The 15,361-nt window shown below is 40.5% G+C and overlaps 2 protein-coding genes across 3 annotated transcripts in view; both read right to left on the bottom strand.

The window, feature by feature from the left end:
- Positions 1–582, bottom strand: part of plcg1 (phospholipase C, gamma 1) — a 29,394-nt gene extending 28,812 nt beyond the window's left edge. The window contains exon 1 of the mRNA XM_030423141.1: positions 260–582. The gene's annotated coding sequence lies outside the window, so the exon portion shown is untranslated. The remainder of the gene's footprint in view (positions 1–259) is intronic.
- A 1,678-nt stretch (positions 583–2,260) lies between these two features.
- On the bottom strand, positions 2,261–15,295 carry top1b (DNA topoisomerase Ib). Of its 2 annotated transcripts, XM_030424027.1 has the most exons (21): positions 15,151–15,295; positions 14,822–14,846; positions 13,423–13,519; positions 12,623–12,755; positions 11,449–11,504; positions 11,199–11,303; positions 11,006–11,093; positions 10,816–10,901; positions 10,551–10,666; positions 10,332–10,453; positions 10,124–10,246; positions 9,845–10,032; positions 8,833–8,977; positions 8,594–8,737; positions 8,105–8,290; positions 7,531–7,599; positions 7,301–7,415; positions 5,989–6,116; positions 5,758–5,852; positions 5,371–5,520; positions 2,261–3,457 (listed from the first exon to the last, which is right to left on the bottom strand). In XM_030424027.1, exons 1-21 carry the CDS (start codon positions 15,181–15,183, stop codon positions 3,355–3,357), a joined length of 2,307 nt encoding a protein of 768 aa, XP_030279887.1. In that variant the 5' UTR covers positions 15,184–15,295; the 3' UTR covers positions 2,261–3,354. The 2 variants fall into 2 exon arrangements, with proteins under 2 accessions (XP_030279887.1, XP_030279888.1); XM_030424028.1 differs by lacking the exon at positions 14,822–14,846 and having other exon boundaries at positions 15,151–15,250.
- Positions 15,296–15,361: the final 66 nt, after the last annotated feature.

Raw genomic sequence — 15,361 nt, 5'->3', positions numbered from 1 at the left:
AATACAAGTGTTGACGAATGGCAGCAGAGGGGGGATAACAAGAAACGTCTGGCTATTTTCACAGCGTGGAGACGGGGCCGGTGTGAGCTAGCGTTTAGCTGGGCCAACGGGAGGAATCACGGCAGCTTTTAGAGCTGATAAAGTCCGGGCAGCGGTAGCTAGTCTGCCCCCTTTCTTCCCCCTCTCTGTCGCCTTTACAGTGCGGGCAAAAACGAGCTGGAAAACAACACGTCGCAGGGGCTTGCTGTGCTGTACCTACCGCCGCAATCTCGGCCCGACCGCACATCTCCAACGGCTGAGGCTGCTGCTGCTGCTCTCTCCTCCCGGGCTCCGGTCGTCGGGTCTGTCTCCGCGTTTTTATTCTGCCCCCCGCAAGACCGCTTTTTCCGTCACTAAATCATCGCTAGGCCCTCGAAAGGCGCTGCGGTCCCGACGACAACAATCCCAGCTTCCTCTCTTCCCGTCCGGTCGTCCATAGAGAGAGGCAGGCAGACAGCTAGGACCGTGGTAAGACTACGCAAGTTTGTCTGCTCTCAAACCCAGCGAGCGCAGGCCCTTCCCCCCCAGCCGACCGCCAGCAGCAACCGGGCCCGTGTGGGGAACCAGGCTTCCGCTAAGGCCCTTCACAATAAAAGTCGTGCCAAGGAGTTTGTTGTATCAGACTCAGAATCAGAATACCTTTAACTGTCCTGCAAACAAGGATATTTTTGTGTCAAAGCAGCCAATTAACAGTAATATTACAATAAACAATTAATAAAAAGGTAAGAAGGTAAGACATAGAATTGACATATGTCACAGAGGGGACAGCTATGGCTTAGTTTGAGCCCAAGTTTATACCTTTCATGTAATTATTATCTTTTGACATGTTGCCATCGACGTTGTACAAATAAAAAATGCAGGAAAAAACTTGAAACACAGCCAATTTCATTGACAAATGTGTTTTTGTTTTGTCTTTTTGTCTAGTACACTTCCCCTCCATGGTAAATAGCATTTGTAATTTCAACCTGTTTCACCAAGTGCATCATTCCTTACCTCTAAAAAGGATGACAGTAGAATGGAGAATCCAAACAGTACACAAGTGAAAGTAAAGATATCGTGTTACAGTATTATAGAAGTCCCACATTGCCTACAGATAGTACTTGAGTAAAAGTCTCTAAGCATTTGATATTAAATGAACCGAGGAAAATACAAATATGCTCATATTTATATGTAGGCTATATGTATACTATTTATTGTTTTTTGTTTTGTTTTTCACTACATTGGCTCTGATGCAGCATTCAGTCTCCAAAGTAGCTCGTATATAAAGTTATCAAGTAAATGTAGTGGAATTAAAAGCATGATATTTGCCCTCAAAATGTAGTGGAGTTGTAAAGTAGCTGAATATGAAAGTACCCTTAAAGATTGCACTTGAACACAAAAAAATGACAGAATGTACTTCATTACAATTATTCACTCTAAGTTTCTATCATGTTATATTTATTGTTTACTTATATATCAATGTTAAGATCAGTGACATTATTGTGATTGTATTCATTTTTTCTTATTTATAAGGCAAAGTCATGAGAAAACAGCCCTGCCATAAATGCATTACACTATTTTTTTATTTATTTCTGTTGATAATGTTTTCCGCATCTCAGAATCTTTATCAATCATTATGTTACAATTTAACTCGGCTCTGTAATCGAAGACTTCTTCAGTCAGTCTGTATGCATTTAATTTGACATAATTGCCCTACTTCCGGTAATCTTGCCTATCTTCCGCCAACTTGACGCAGCTCCTCTCTCCAGCAGGAGCGCCTGTTATCGGCCTCTTAAAGAAGCAGACCCTGAGTTCACACTGTAGTTAGCTTTCTCTTTAACAGAAGTTACATAACCTGTATCAAAACTCCTTCAGTAACGACTGACTTAGCAGGTATTCCCCCCGTCACGAATACTGCACGTCACAATGTTTGATTTACCAGTCGAAACCCAAGTTGTTCAGTGTCGCTCTCATGGCTTAAATATTCAACTGTTGCACTTCTCTCTGGAGAAATAATCTCATTACCTTTGATCATTTGAGCAAATGGGGGGGGGGGGGAGAATATAAGTGAAAGTACAAAACAATACTGACAAGCTAATTGTTTTTGAGAACAATAATTAGGAATAATGACCCAATAACAATGACCCTGACTGGACCAATAACAGCTGATTGCATCTCAGCTCACTCTTTCAATCACCTTTTCAAACAAAACAAAAAAAGCACAAAGTGAGGACAAAAGGGACAAGGTTAATGTTTTATTCTGAAACTACAAAGCTCAAAACAATAAGCATTCAACCACTCAGTGAGAAATGATCAAATAGCAAGAAATATTAATGACAGAATTTAGAATATCCATTCACATTTTGGAAATCAATGCAAGGAGGACACTTTCTGCTTAATCACAGCAATACAAAAAAAACGGCACAGTACAATGATAGACTTCTGTGATCTTTTTTGGCAAAATCCACATCCCTCTCAGAACCCGCCTCTTACTGAAGGAACAGCCTCTTTTTATCTCGGACACACAAAACATTATGCGGTACTTCAGCTGTTTCAAGTGACCAAGAGGAATGTTACGTCTTGTTCATCGCAAAACTGTGGGAACGGACACACACGAGTTGCATATGAGCAATAAAGAGCTTTTTGTTGACAATGCATACAGCACACGTTTTTATAAAACACTGAATCATAGTTACTGAAAATGACAAAAATATGTACATCCCTGAAATAAACAGCAAAATCAAACTCAAAGGGAATAAAAGATGACATTCGGTGTGCTAATAATCATATGAGCATAGTGCTAGGGTTTCTATTCTCCACACTGTCATCAGTCTGTCAGGCTCATTTTATTGTCTTTCACACTAAAATCCCACAAATTGAAATTCATCCCATTATCTCTCATGTTGGTCCTCGCAGTCTCCCACACAAACATCTATTAATTCATTATTCTATGAGAATATAGAATTTCTCAATAAGTCTGATGGCTTACAAATTTCAGTACAAGTCGTATCTGACAAAAGATAATACTAATGTGTTCATAGTTCATCGTTTGATCACGGGCAGATAGCTGCAGCTACATACACACTACTGTGATTTTATTTGAAGAGAGATGCCCTTTGGCAGCTTGGTGAAATGGTTCAGGAGTTACTTTCCTATACTCGAAACCGATCCATATATATACAGCACGATTATTAAACTGTGGTCACAGCTCAAATAAAGTCTACGCTTCCTCCTTCACAGCCCTGCAGTAACCACAAAGTGGAATCATTTGACATCAACTACAGACCATGGTTACAATCAAAGGCATGGGTAGAAAAGGTAAAACATTAAGTGCGTTTAAAACTCATAGTCCTTTTCAGCCATGTCGATTGCCCAGGCAAACTTCTCCCTCTGGGTTTTGTTATAGATCTTCTCAATGGGAACGCCCCATTTCTTGCACCTGGAGGGGAGAGAAGATCAACCAGTTAAGAACAAAAGATGACCGAGCTCATCCACTTCTCTGGTTGCATTATTATTGCACTAAAACTATCTGGCTCATGTGTCTTACAGTGATGTTGGGGGCACCTACAGAACTTTGCCAGTTTAGCTGTTTTTATAACGAATTGATGGACATTTCGACTTTTCTAGCCTTGCAGCAAAAGTACAGGTGGAATGAATGATCAACAAAGGTGCAGTTCCATTAATTGAACCAGTGAGTCACGCAAACATGACCAATACCAGGACCCTGGAACTAGCCCACCTAATGAAATTAACTTGTTACCACTGTTAATGATTACAACTGTGTTTTATTGTTTTCACTGAAAAAGTCACACTGTGGTGATTTACTGGGACACTTGAACAGAACGAAGCCAAATCCTACAATGACAGGACAGATTTGGGGAAGAAATTTTAATCCTACAGAAAAATCTTCACTGATGAATTTCATGACTGAACACTAAATGTCTTCAGGGGACAGTTTCATTCAGTTTATTTTGTTTATATAAAGGATCCTTCCAACATTTTTAGCTTCAATCACAGTTCTGGGGACCTTATTATCTTCAGAGGATGGCCTGTTTATTTAGGTATGGAAAAAAATAAATATTTCTTATTTTGTATTTTTACTTTATTAATCTTTTTAATTATAACCTTTCAGAGTTTTAATCTCTTTTCCCAAACCGCGCAGTGCACCTTTAAACACTATTAGTATTTTTTGTCTGTAATGAAGTCACATGAGAAAAACAATCAAAGACCTTTTACAAGAAAATGCTAAAATTCGCACTAGCCGTGCTTGACTGTTGAATGCAATGTTAATAGAGAACAAGCATGAGGAAGCTTCTGTGGGGATTGAAACAGCTCAGGTTGGACTTCCAATGGATAACACAAACATAAATAAATCTAATGTTATAAATGTAAACCCAAGAGATAGTTCTAAAAAAACTCATTGATTTTGTCTTGTTTTTTTCTTCTTCAACTAACCTCCTGTTCATTTTGTACAATCATTGTAACGGTGAACGCATACTTGATACATTTAGTAGATACAATATTACTGAAAGGAGACACACTCCACCCACAGTATACTTGAGGCAAGCTTAGTGGCTAGGTAGTAGCTAACTAAACAGAAAACAAGATCATTTCCATGCATAACACTAGCAAAGGTTGTAGCTGTTATTTAGACTGATCAATGTTACTAATTTGATATATTCATATTTCTTTACAGTTGGAACCTACTTCAGTCTCTGCATGATAGAATTACACATCAGCCAGGCTAACAATCAACTGGGTTCAACTCGATGTTGTCATCTCTGCACACACACATATAACAACAGTGTAGACCAGGTTCCCATGCACCACCCTGCAAGAGGGGACCCCATCCCTTATGCCTTACAATCGGGCAAAACATGGAGCATTCCTGTATCCATTGTGCTTGAGGAGGAGGCTCTCCATAAATAGCTGTGGGGCATGGGTAAGGGAGGACGGACCACGGCTCCCCTTCTCTGTGGCTTGGCCCTCCATTCAGCCACAGACAGCTCCTCATTGACTTCCCACATGGAGGAAGGAGCGCTGTTTGGGGACGCTCCCTGGCTTTCAGAAACAAACCCCATTGTTCCTTGTGCTCACACGCATTTCTTCCTCTTATTTTCCTTTTGCAGCCGTTAGCTTTTTTGCTTGAGCTGCTCCTTTTCCTACAATGCAAGAGCGTTTCCTGCCTTTCTGTCACCAAGGTAGATATGCACCCCGCGCACCCACCCAGCCAGAGAAAGCAGGCCTATTAAACAGTGGGTGGTTTGCTCATTTAAAGGAACTTTTTTTTTGTGGTGACACCTGTAATCAAATAAGTTAGCAGCTGATTAACAGAAGTTAACACATAAATACCATGCAACAGAGATACGTGGATCCAGGTAGTTGAGCTTGGAGGTGCCAAGAGCAATCTGCTTGTTCTCCTCTCTGTCTGTGGCCTGCACCTGAAGCTTCATCAGCTGCTCCTCTATCCTTTGGACAGCTTTACGCTTCACCTCCACAGTCCTGAGAAAGACACAAAAACACAAAGAGGGAGGCACAGAGACACATAGAGAGGAAGAATCACACAGTTTGACCGAAAAACTGAGGCTTCATATATCATGAATTTGATTCTTAGGACGCTCTACAGATAAAACTTTGCAGCTTTACATCTCATCAGGCACAAAGTAGTTTAAGGAAGTAAGCAATGGATAAAACTTTAACAGTCTCTTGCACTGGTTAGCAGCACTCTGGATATCTTACTTTTTGCTCTTGTCATCATGGGAAGCCTTATGGTCAGCCTTGGCAGCCTTTAGCTGCTTCCTGGCTGCTGACAGCTGATTCTGTTTCTCGTCGATCTGCAAACACAACAAACACGAGCTGAGTGATGACGAAAAATCTGCATCTTATCTTAACTTTTCATAGTGGCAAAATAATCAAAGTTTTCTCAGTAGTCCCCGAGACGTTACTGCTTGTGGAGGGTGCAAGGTTTACCTTGGTTTGAAGGTTTTGCATGGACTTCTCAAATGTTTTTGGTGGAGCTCTCTGGTGGTTACAGAGGATGGCCACTGCCCGGTTGGCTCGGTTGTATGACAGGACTTTAGCTGGGATGCTGTCATCCGCTGGAGACGCAAAAATGACACAACGACACAGGAGAAGTAGTTTATAATGATTTAAAAATCATCAATCAAATGCCTTGCATTTAAAGGCAACATTAGTCTAAATTCCTGTACCAGAGACCAGGTACCGTACAAATAATTCAATAGTGTGGTACCTGTTATTAATGTAATTACACAAATCGCTCAAAATATAGTTATTAACTGACTGTTGAGGCATCCCTCTCTCTACAATGCTACTCGTTACATTAAACTAAGCTGATACTCTCTTGCCTGTTAATGATCGGATTTGTCTGGACACTGGCTCAGTTTTATTAACATGGATGTCCTGCTTTATTATCTGTCCTTGTCAGTTATTTTTATAGTACATAGATACTGTATATGTTCCATGTTGTATATTTTATAACCAAGCCCTTTGCAGGTGCTGTGGGATAGGAGCGAGAGCAGTCAGAATTATTTACATTTAAGGTTTTGTTTTATTATCGGTCCTCATCAGAATAGACAGATATAAACTCCTATAGGTCCTTTTGCCATGTCATCTTCATATCTAACAAACACAGGACATAAGCCACTGGATACAAACTCACATGCACTGCATAACTGAAGCGATCGATTATTGATAAAATGAGAATGCGATTCATTTTTTAACTTTAAAATTCCGCAAAGGTATTTACTTATTTAATGGATCTCAGTTTTTTTTTTTTATATGATTCACCTTTAATAAATGGTTCATTTATGGTTAATAGTTATTTCACTGTTAACAAACAATGGAATGCTTTATGAACCATTTTTTAAGCAATTGTAAAGTTTTATAAACATCAGTTGGAACTTTATAAAGGCCATCTAGATAATGTTTATAGATAAACTATACAGTATTTTAAAAGCAATTACACAGAATTATCAACTCAAGTTACAGCTTTACAGTGAAGAATTGCTTAATAAATGGTTTCTAAATAATTTCACTGTTTGTTTCAGTGAAATGTCTATTGACTCAAGTTTAAAAGACCAGAAATGTAGCAATTACAAATGATGGTAATGTAAATGTAAAATCTAAATGCAAATGTGAATATAAGATTGTGGAAAAAACGTAAAGTGTGATTAAAGAGTGAAAAGTTTTAACGGTGCTTAGAAAGTATTTGAGTGTCATTCAGATGAGTTGTGTGTGACCGACTGAAGCTGCAGTTACTCACAGCAGGAGAGCTCCTTGAGTTGCTGCTGCAGGGTGATGGAGGCATTGTAGGTACGAAAGACCTTAGCTGTCAGGCCATCCATCAGCTCCTGTAAGTGCTTGTTCAGAATCGAAGTCTGCAGGAGACGGACAATGAGAAAGACAGGAGGGAAAGAGGAAATAAGAGGGTGACACAGGCAATACGACTAGAAATGTAAACAGTTCTTTTTGATATTCTTGTGTGTTTCTTACATTCAGTCTGTCGAAGAGGTCATCTTCAGGCTGCTTGTTTTCCAGGAAGAGCTGAAGGTTTTTAAAGACCTGATAAGAAATCAGAAAATGATTTAGCATTAGCTCACTTCGGACTGGAGTGCTCAGGGATGGACCATCACATTTCTGCCAGATGGGGGTGCTATAAAATTTCTGCTCATGATGACAAGAGCCGGCAGTTTACTATAGGTTAATTTGGCTCCTATACATTCCTCTATGTCTAAGAGGTGCTGCAGAGAGGAAGTGTAGCCAAATAGACGGTGTCCAGGCATGTTGAAGAACTTGTGGCTGAAAACCGAACACGTCTGGGTGCATGTGTCTTTGTGTGTCTGTGCACTCCGGTAATAGCAGGAAACAGACCACCCTCCGAGGGAGAGCTGACGGAAGGCTTTTAGTGCCTGATCACCTGTCTGTGCAAACATCCTCCTCAGCGTAGCAACTCCTTATCTCGTTAACACCAAACTCACATATTTGTCAAATACACACCCAGCGCGACCCTCATAAAACCTCATTAAAGATGGGCTTTCCTTCCCTCACTGTCCCATCCCTCTCTTACCCTCTTCTCCACGGGAATCTTATTGTAGTAACGGATGGAGTCCTTGCCCAAGAAGTCAAACTCCACCACGTACTCCTGGTCATCCATCTTGGGGTACAGTTTGATGTGCTCCACTCGCAGCGAGCAGCAGCCCACTGTGTCCGCAGTCTCACCTTCCTCCTTTTCGTTACCTGCCCTCAGCGCAAGCTACACGGGAAACACAGCACAGTCGTGTTCTTTATCAGTAACTTTTTTGTCAGGATTTATTCAATTATGACGAGAGTATACCAATATTTCTCCAGGTGGGATAAAGGAAGCTCTTGTGGTCTGTAGTACATTTCAGCTTTTCATTGCAAGGTAACATCAAGGGTGACCGGACTCTGCACCCATTCCCATTAAAGACAAGTTAGGCTTTCTGTCCAGTGTGAAAGGGGTTAAATATACGCTGGTGATTCTAATGATTTTTCCTCAGTTGTTCTGTGTTTTATCATTTACTGTATCTCTCCTCACCTTGTCTATGAAATACAGAGCAACAGCTCTCTGTCTGATCCTCATCTCTTTTGACTTCCAGTCTTCTCTGTACTGGTTACGGATGCGATCCACGCACTTCTTCAACCGTCGAGCTGTCTCATATTTCTGCCAGTCCTTCTCCCCCTGCACACACAAACAGTTAAATTAATAGAGAAACAGGTGGCTGTAAGCAATATTTAAATTCAGAAACTGGATAGGATTGAGCTCAGGGACAGTACCTTGATCCTGGAGCTGGGATTCAACATGATGTACTTGATGGAACCCTGAATGTTCTCCGTCCAAGACACCAGCCAGGTCACCTTGTTGTCATGGCGAACCTCCTTCCATTTTGTCCCTGGGGGAGGTTTAGGTTGCTTGGAGTCCCTACAGAAAAAGAGGCAGGTTTTCCTATGAATGAATAGGTAGGTGACATGTTTTACAATTTTGCTTTTATGTATAATTTACACAGTATTTATCACTAGTTGTTATATTTCTTTGGGTGCAGTTTGACTGTGATTGTGTCTTACAAACCGGAATCTGCTTCAATAAAATATAAGATTTGTTTTTCCAACTTAATGGACCAGCTTAACATTAAGTTTATACAGGGAACATGACAGCAAGGAGATAAAAGTGTACAGAGAAACGTGACTGTAAAACAAACCCCCTTATGACCAGAATATGGGGGTCCACATGTCCTCCCAGGGTTGTGTTATTGTTTGCACACACAGCGTACTCAAACAGGAAGACTACCTTTGACACAGTGCCGGCATGTGTGCAAGTGCATATCAGCGATTCATCTGCCATACTCTACAAACCACATGCAGCAGCACATAGATGGTTTTAGTAATGTCTCTGTGATGGCAACTGAATGCTACAAATAAGTCAACTTGCTCCCTGACAAGCAAACTGCCACTGAGGCATGGAATGATAGAGATTAGAAGAAAAAGATCCCCACTGTATATATAAATAAATAAATAAATACATCCTGTACTACCTGGCAGTTAGCAAATGGCGGGGGGATGCAAGGATAGAAAATGCATTGGGTTAAGAATAGGAGAATGAATGTGAGGTATACAGTATTACACCTTACCCTTAGAATTCATGCACTACTCTCACAATGTGCTTCCACTTAACATCTCCTACAATGGTTTGACAGAGCCACCTTGTGGTAAAAAGTCAGAACTAGACATAATACTAACATAAAAACTAAGGTAAAATGTAAATAAGTACAGTGGTGGTGAGATTACCCACTTGCTACAGTTAATAATGATGTCTTCAGGTCTGATGCGACGCTTCAGCATGCCCATCTTCGGATGATCGCCTCGTCCTCGGAAGAGGCCTGGGGGCTCGATGCGGAAGTTTCCGATCCTCTCCTTGTGGTTGTCCATGATGCAGAAACCGTACTCCTGGAGGATTCTCTCATTCTCTTCTTTGATTTTCTGCAGTGTAGTGTGCAGAAATATGAAAATGCAATGCGAAGATTTTATGATGTTTTCAGGGTTGGGAGAGTGTGCATGAATGCAGGCCTACCAGTTTTTCCTCTTTTGACATCTGTTTCCTAGCTTCTGATTGGGCCTTGAAGTATTCACTCATCTCACTGAAGTTGCACTTGTTCAGGTCGGTGATCTTTGACTTCTCCTCTGATGTCATTTCCTGAAATAGATCAGACGAAGTATGAAGCATGCTCCGTGAAAATACTTGAACCACACAGCCATGCTCAACGTCTTGCTTTCCTCACCTTTCTCCAGTCTTTAAAGAAGTTCTTCCTGAAGATGTCCTTAGTGGTGTACTCATGATCCAACATCTTGGCAAAAAAAGTAGCTACCTCCTCAGCAGGAGGATTAAGTTTCATAGGCTTACCTAATGAAATACAAATACAAACAAATCCCATTGTAGTCTTGACTGAACAAAATGAATAAAACATTACAACTTAATTTTTGTACACAAACAGACTCACCATCATAGTAAAACTTGACTTTGTCAGGCAAAGGTTCATACGGAGGTGCAAACACTGGACCTTTATGCTCAAGGAAGCGCCATTTGGAGCCATCGGTATATCTTTCCTCCTCCCACCTTATCACCACAAACAACAACAAAACACAACCCCTGAGAGAGGAGACAACTATGGCATCTGCATCTGAGTAGCTGTTTATATCAGCTGACTGTGCTTGTGTGTGCAATTTCCTGAGGATAGGAACTATTTGTCTCCACGATGATCTTACCATTTCCACTTCTCCTCTTCTTCTTTTTTGGATTTCTTTCCCTCTGTCACCTTTTTGTCTTTTGTCTTCTTTTTGGGCTTGATGTCCTAAAACCAGTGAAAAGAACAGAATAAATCTGGAGAACAGCTGACAGTCCAGCCAGGGGAATATTAGAATGCATTAATCAAAACATTATTAAAATGCAACAAACCTCATCCTCGTCCTCCTCGTACTCATGTTTCCTCTTCTTGGCCTTTTTGTCATGTTCTGTCTTGACTTTTTTGGGCTTGTATTCACATCTGTAAGAAAATGTATTGATAATGTCACTATCTCATTTGACAAAGTCGACAGTGAGCAACAGGGTGCATGAGGTACAGATCTAGTTTGATTTGTATGATACTCACTCTTCATCATCATACTCTCGTTTGGAGGTCTTGATGTGTTGTGGAGAGGGGTAGAAGCCGTTGTCTTCTTCAGGCTCGCTCTTAATAACAGCAGGGCTTGTGTTTCTGAGTCACACATCAAAGACATTGAACTGCATATTAGTAAAGCAATATCCCACTAATCATGACCAGGCAATATCTACACCTGTTGTAACTTATCTATAATGACCTTTAATTCCACATCAGACACAACAAAGCGATTGGTGTTTACCTTACGTATCCATTTTCTTTCTCCTTCTTAGGCTTATCTGCGTGGGATGATTTGATCTGTGAGACAAAATTATATATTAGCACATGTCTCAGACTTCCCACCTTAAAACAATGTTCAAACAGTCAATTTTACTAACAGGCAGAGTTTATGGAAGGCTATAGGGGCCACCTTTTTTGTTATCAGTTTTATGTTTTGTTTTCTCATCTGGTAGACAGAATTATCTCCAAATTATTTAGTGTTCATGAGAAAACAAAGCTTTTAAGTTAAAGCAATATTATGCAACTATTTTACCTTAAAATAACAACTTCAGCTAGTAATTTTGATGGTATAGTGACTTGCTCAAGGCAGAGTGCAGCTCAGTGTTGGTGTTTACACCTCAACAGAGTACTGCAGTAATGACAGCAAAAACCCAGAAATTAAGTTTGCAATATTGCATTTTTGCACTTCCAATTCCCTTGCCTCAAAGTCAATCGGTATTTTGAATTGATTTTCAGTAAATACCCCAAGTTTAAATTATACAATGTTTACGTGTCTCAAAAAGATGGTTGCTATCAACTGGCTAAATGAGACTCAAGAGGTGAATAGGGATCATGCTGTAGTTTGTTTAGGCCTGACACTAGTTTTTTTTTTACTTCTGATGATTTCATTTACACTTCAAAAATAATAAAAGGTGTATAATCTGTGACGATTATCTTGCTGAATAAAACATGTAAGTATCATAAATGTATGTTTGCCACAGACTTATCTAGATTTTTGGCATTAATCCAAAATTTGGAATTAAGTGATTTGCTTAGTTATCTGTCTTGTTATGTTGTACCATCTTGATGTTTGGTAGTTTCAGCAAAGCCGTCAACTGGCTCAAAGTCAGCCCATTTCAGCATATGAGTCAATAGCATGTTATAGCCAGCTGTTATTGGCTAGAAAATTGTTTCAAAACATAACATACAACAGGTTTTGTTTGGGGTTAGCACATTACAAATGACAATTAAACCTTCCATTTGTATTTACAACAGTTGCGTAGAACTCAGAAACGGTGAAGGGCGCCAAATTGCACGAAATACTTATTCCGACATAATGTTGCTTTAATGTCACAAAATAATAATTGTGATGAGAAATCACACCACGGACTAGTGTAGCCTTTCATGCAACACAGACTGACAACCTGTTAACAAACCTTCTCTTCTCTCCTCTTCTCTTTGTCCTTGTCTTTCTCTTTGTGTTTTTCCCTGTGCTTGTCTGAGCTGCCGTCACCGTGCCTCAGCTTCTCTTTGTCTCTGTGTTTCTTCTCAGAGTGCTCCTTATGCTCGCTGGGTCCCACAAACCACAAGGGTCAGAGATCAAGTGCAAGAGGTCAGATGTGGTCCAGATGTACAGAGTCAAAGGATGTCACAGACAAAAGTATCAGACACCAGCACTATAAACTTGACCATTTCTTAACAAACAATGGCGTTGTCTGCCAGTAAGAAAGGCTCAAAGTCTGACTCTACAAACATCCTGCATCCCACAAGTATTCCAACCGCACGAAAAGAAAAACATGACGACTGTTTCACAACGGTTCAAATTACTAATGCTCTGCAGATGTCATTCATAAAAGTGGATTTCATGGCATGCTCGTGAAGCATGTTTGCTGATTTAACCTCGTAGTGACTTACATGAAACATTCTTTTACGTGTTTTAACTGGCAAATCTGTATCCAAAATGCATGTCATTTATCATTATCCTCTTTGATAAAGACCAAGTTATGACAACAGAATTTATACAAAAAATGCAATATTAATACAGACAATATACTTAAAGGATTGTGTATGTTTAACACTGAAAAAGTATCCGTCATGGGCTGCAGGCAACTTAAACACACGGATAATGGTTTAGGGTTAAAGAAACTGACATAGTTCAGTACAAATGCAAAAAAAAAATCCACTTTTGTCTGGTATTTAAAAAAAAAATCACAAGATGGAGCTGCTGATATCCCACCTGTTGCTGTGCTTTAATTTCTCCCTCTCCTTGTCTTTCTTGTGGTCTTTGTGTCTGTGTTCCTTGTCTTTGTGCTTGTCTTTATGTTTGTGAGAGTCTGCGATACAAAGAGGGGAGATCAACTGGTTCAGCAGTATTAAAAGAAAAAACAGGAACAAACACACATTTGTTGAACTAGGATTTGTATTGACGCAAGCTGACAGAGAAAAAAAAAAGCTCCGTATTTCTTTTACGTTTTGCCATGCTGCTGAAAGTCATTCTCGGCCATCACAGCCAACATGGGTTCCCTACATGGTTGACCTACAATCCCCTTCTACAACCACCATCTTTACCCTACACCTGTTTCTCAATCCGCATAAAAAGTTTCCAATTTTTAGCAGCAGGCTTTAATCTATTGTTTTAAATTATATGAGGATATTCTGCTTGAGAGGAAAGGCAGTTTTTATCCCTCTCAGTGCAGCTAGTGAAATGATTAAGTTGCACTAATGACTGTACACCAGTCTTCGAAATTAAAATGTTTCCTGCTGGGTGAACTCCCTCCTGAGATAGATCTTGGCTTGGCTTGATCATCACCTCGTGGCGCCCTGTTGTCATGGCACTTTAATAACGGGTATTATTATCATCTGTATGAAACAGCAACACACATCCCACTTATAAAACCAAATCAATTCCCACACACTGCTCTGCTTTCCATCTTATTATGCAGCAAATTAAGCCTGCATGGAAGAAAGAAAAAGAAAGTGCTCTCAACTTACAAGTGTGAAGCAACACTGTGGAGTCTGTAATTTGTGCAAAAAAAAAAAAAAAAAAAGACTTCTCAAGTCTTTTTTTAAATTAATGTAGTGCAACTTTTCTTTTTCTGTCACTCCAAGTTTTCAAAACTCGTGTGTGAGCGTTCCCTGTTGGCGGTGCAGATAAATATATCAGCCAGCGCAGAGATGGAGGCTGAGGGCAGCCGGCGGGGAGATACGGGCGGCGAGAGGCGATAAGTTCCCAGCCATCGCCTCCATATCGCGGCAGACAGTTGGCTCTCCGCTCGGCGCTCTGGCTGCTACGTACAGAAAAAGAAAATGGCGCAGAGACTAAGTCCTCAGCCCCAATTCTGCCACTTTCGGCTACAAAATTCGTTGTTATTGCACGTACGTATCACCATACTGGAGCATGCAAAATAAACACGATGCCGTGCCCTGTCGGAAGAGCCCCGCAGGTTAAAAAACCGAGGGTCGCAAGTGTACATTACAGACCCTCTTTTTGAACAATAGCCGCAAGAGAGTGGAGGAGAAGGGACTTAGTCTCTGGGACGCCATTTCTGTCCTTTAAAAAACTAACAGTAGACAGATCGGGATTTCGACTGGAAATCAGACGAAATGTGAATAAAAATCCCCATGAGAGGACCTACCGCTTCCTTTAGATCCGGAATTGGCCTGCAAATGGATAAAAAAGATGTTTTTAATATTAATATTTTGAAAATGCCGGTAGCTCGGTTATTCAAGTTTCAATTGGCATACAAATGCACCGTTGCATTTTGCCAGAATTACATAAAATACGACAATTATATCAAAGTTTTCACTCAAATAACAAACACAGCGCCGCAACTTATTACGTTAGCTAACGTGTAGTAACCGTTATTTCATATCATGACGATTAATACTCGCCAGTTATGTCAGTTACAACCGAGGAATTAATACAAACTGAGCAAAGGCGTGAAAATATTGAGCGATAATGTACCTGAGAGTCTCCATGTCCATGGTCGCCGCTCATGGTAAAGTTGTTTTTGTTTGTAGAGCAGGTGAAGTTGTGACAGTGGACAGCTGTTCAGGATGCGAGGCTCAGGGAACCCTCACTGACACTCTGGAATGGAGTCCCAGCGTTTACTGACTGCGCATGCTCACAACAACATCACAAAACCGAGAGGACTACCTATACCAGTATCAAAATG

Source organism: Sparus aurata, chromosome 7 (assembly GCF_900880675.1).
Source record: "Sparus aurata chromosome 7, fSpaAur1.1, whole genome shotgun sequence".
In the NCBI taxonomy this organism is placed as follows: domain Eukaryota; kingdom Metazoa; phylum Chordata; class Actinopteri; order Spariformes; family Sparidae; genus Sparus; species Sparus aurata.
Note: the sequence above shows the minus strand (reverse complement) of the source record. Positions and strands in the feature narration are given on the sequence as shown.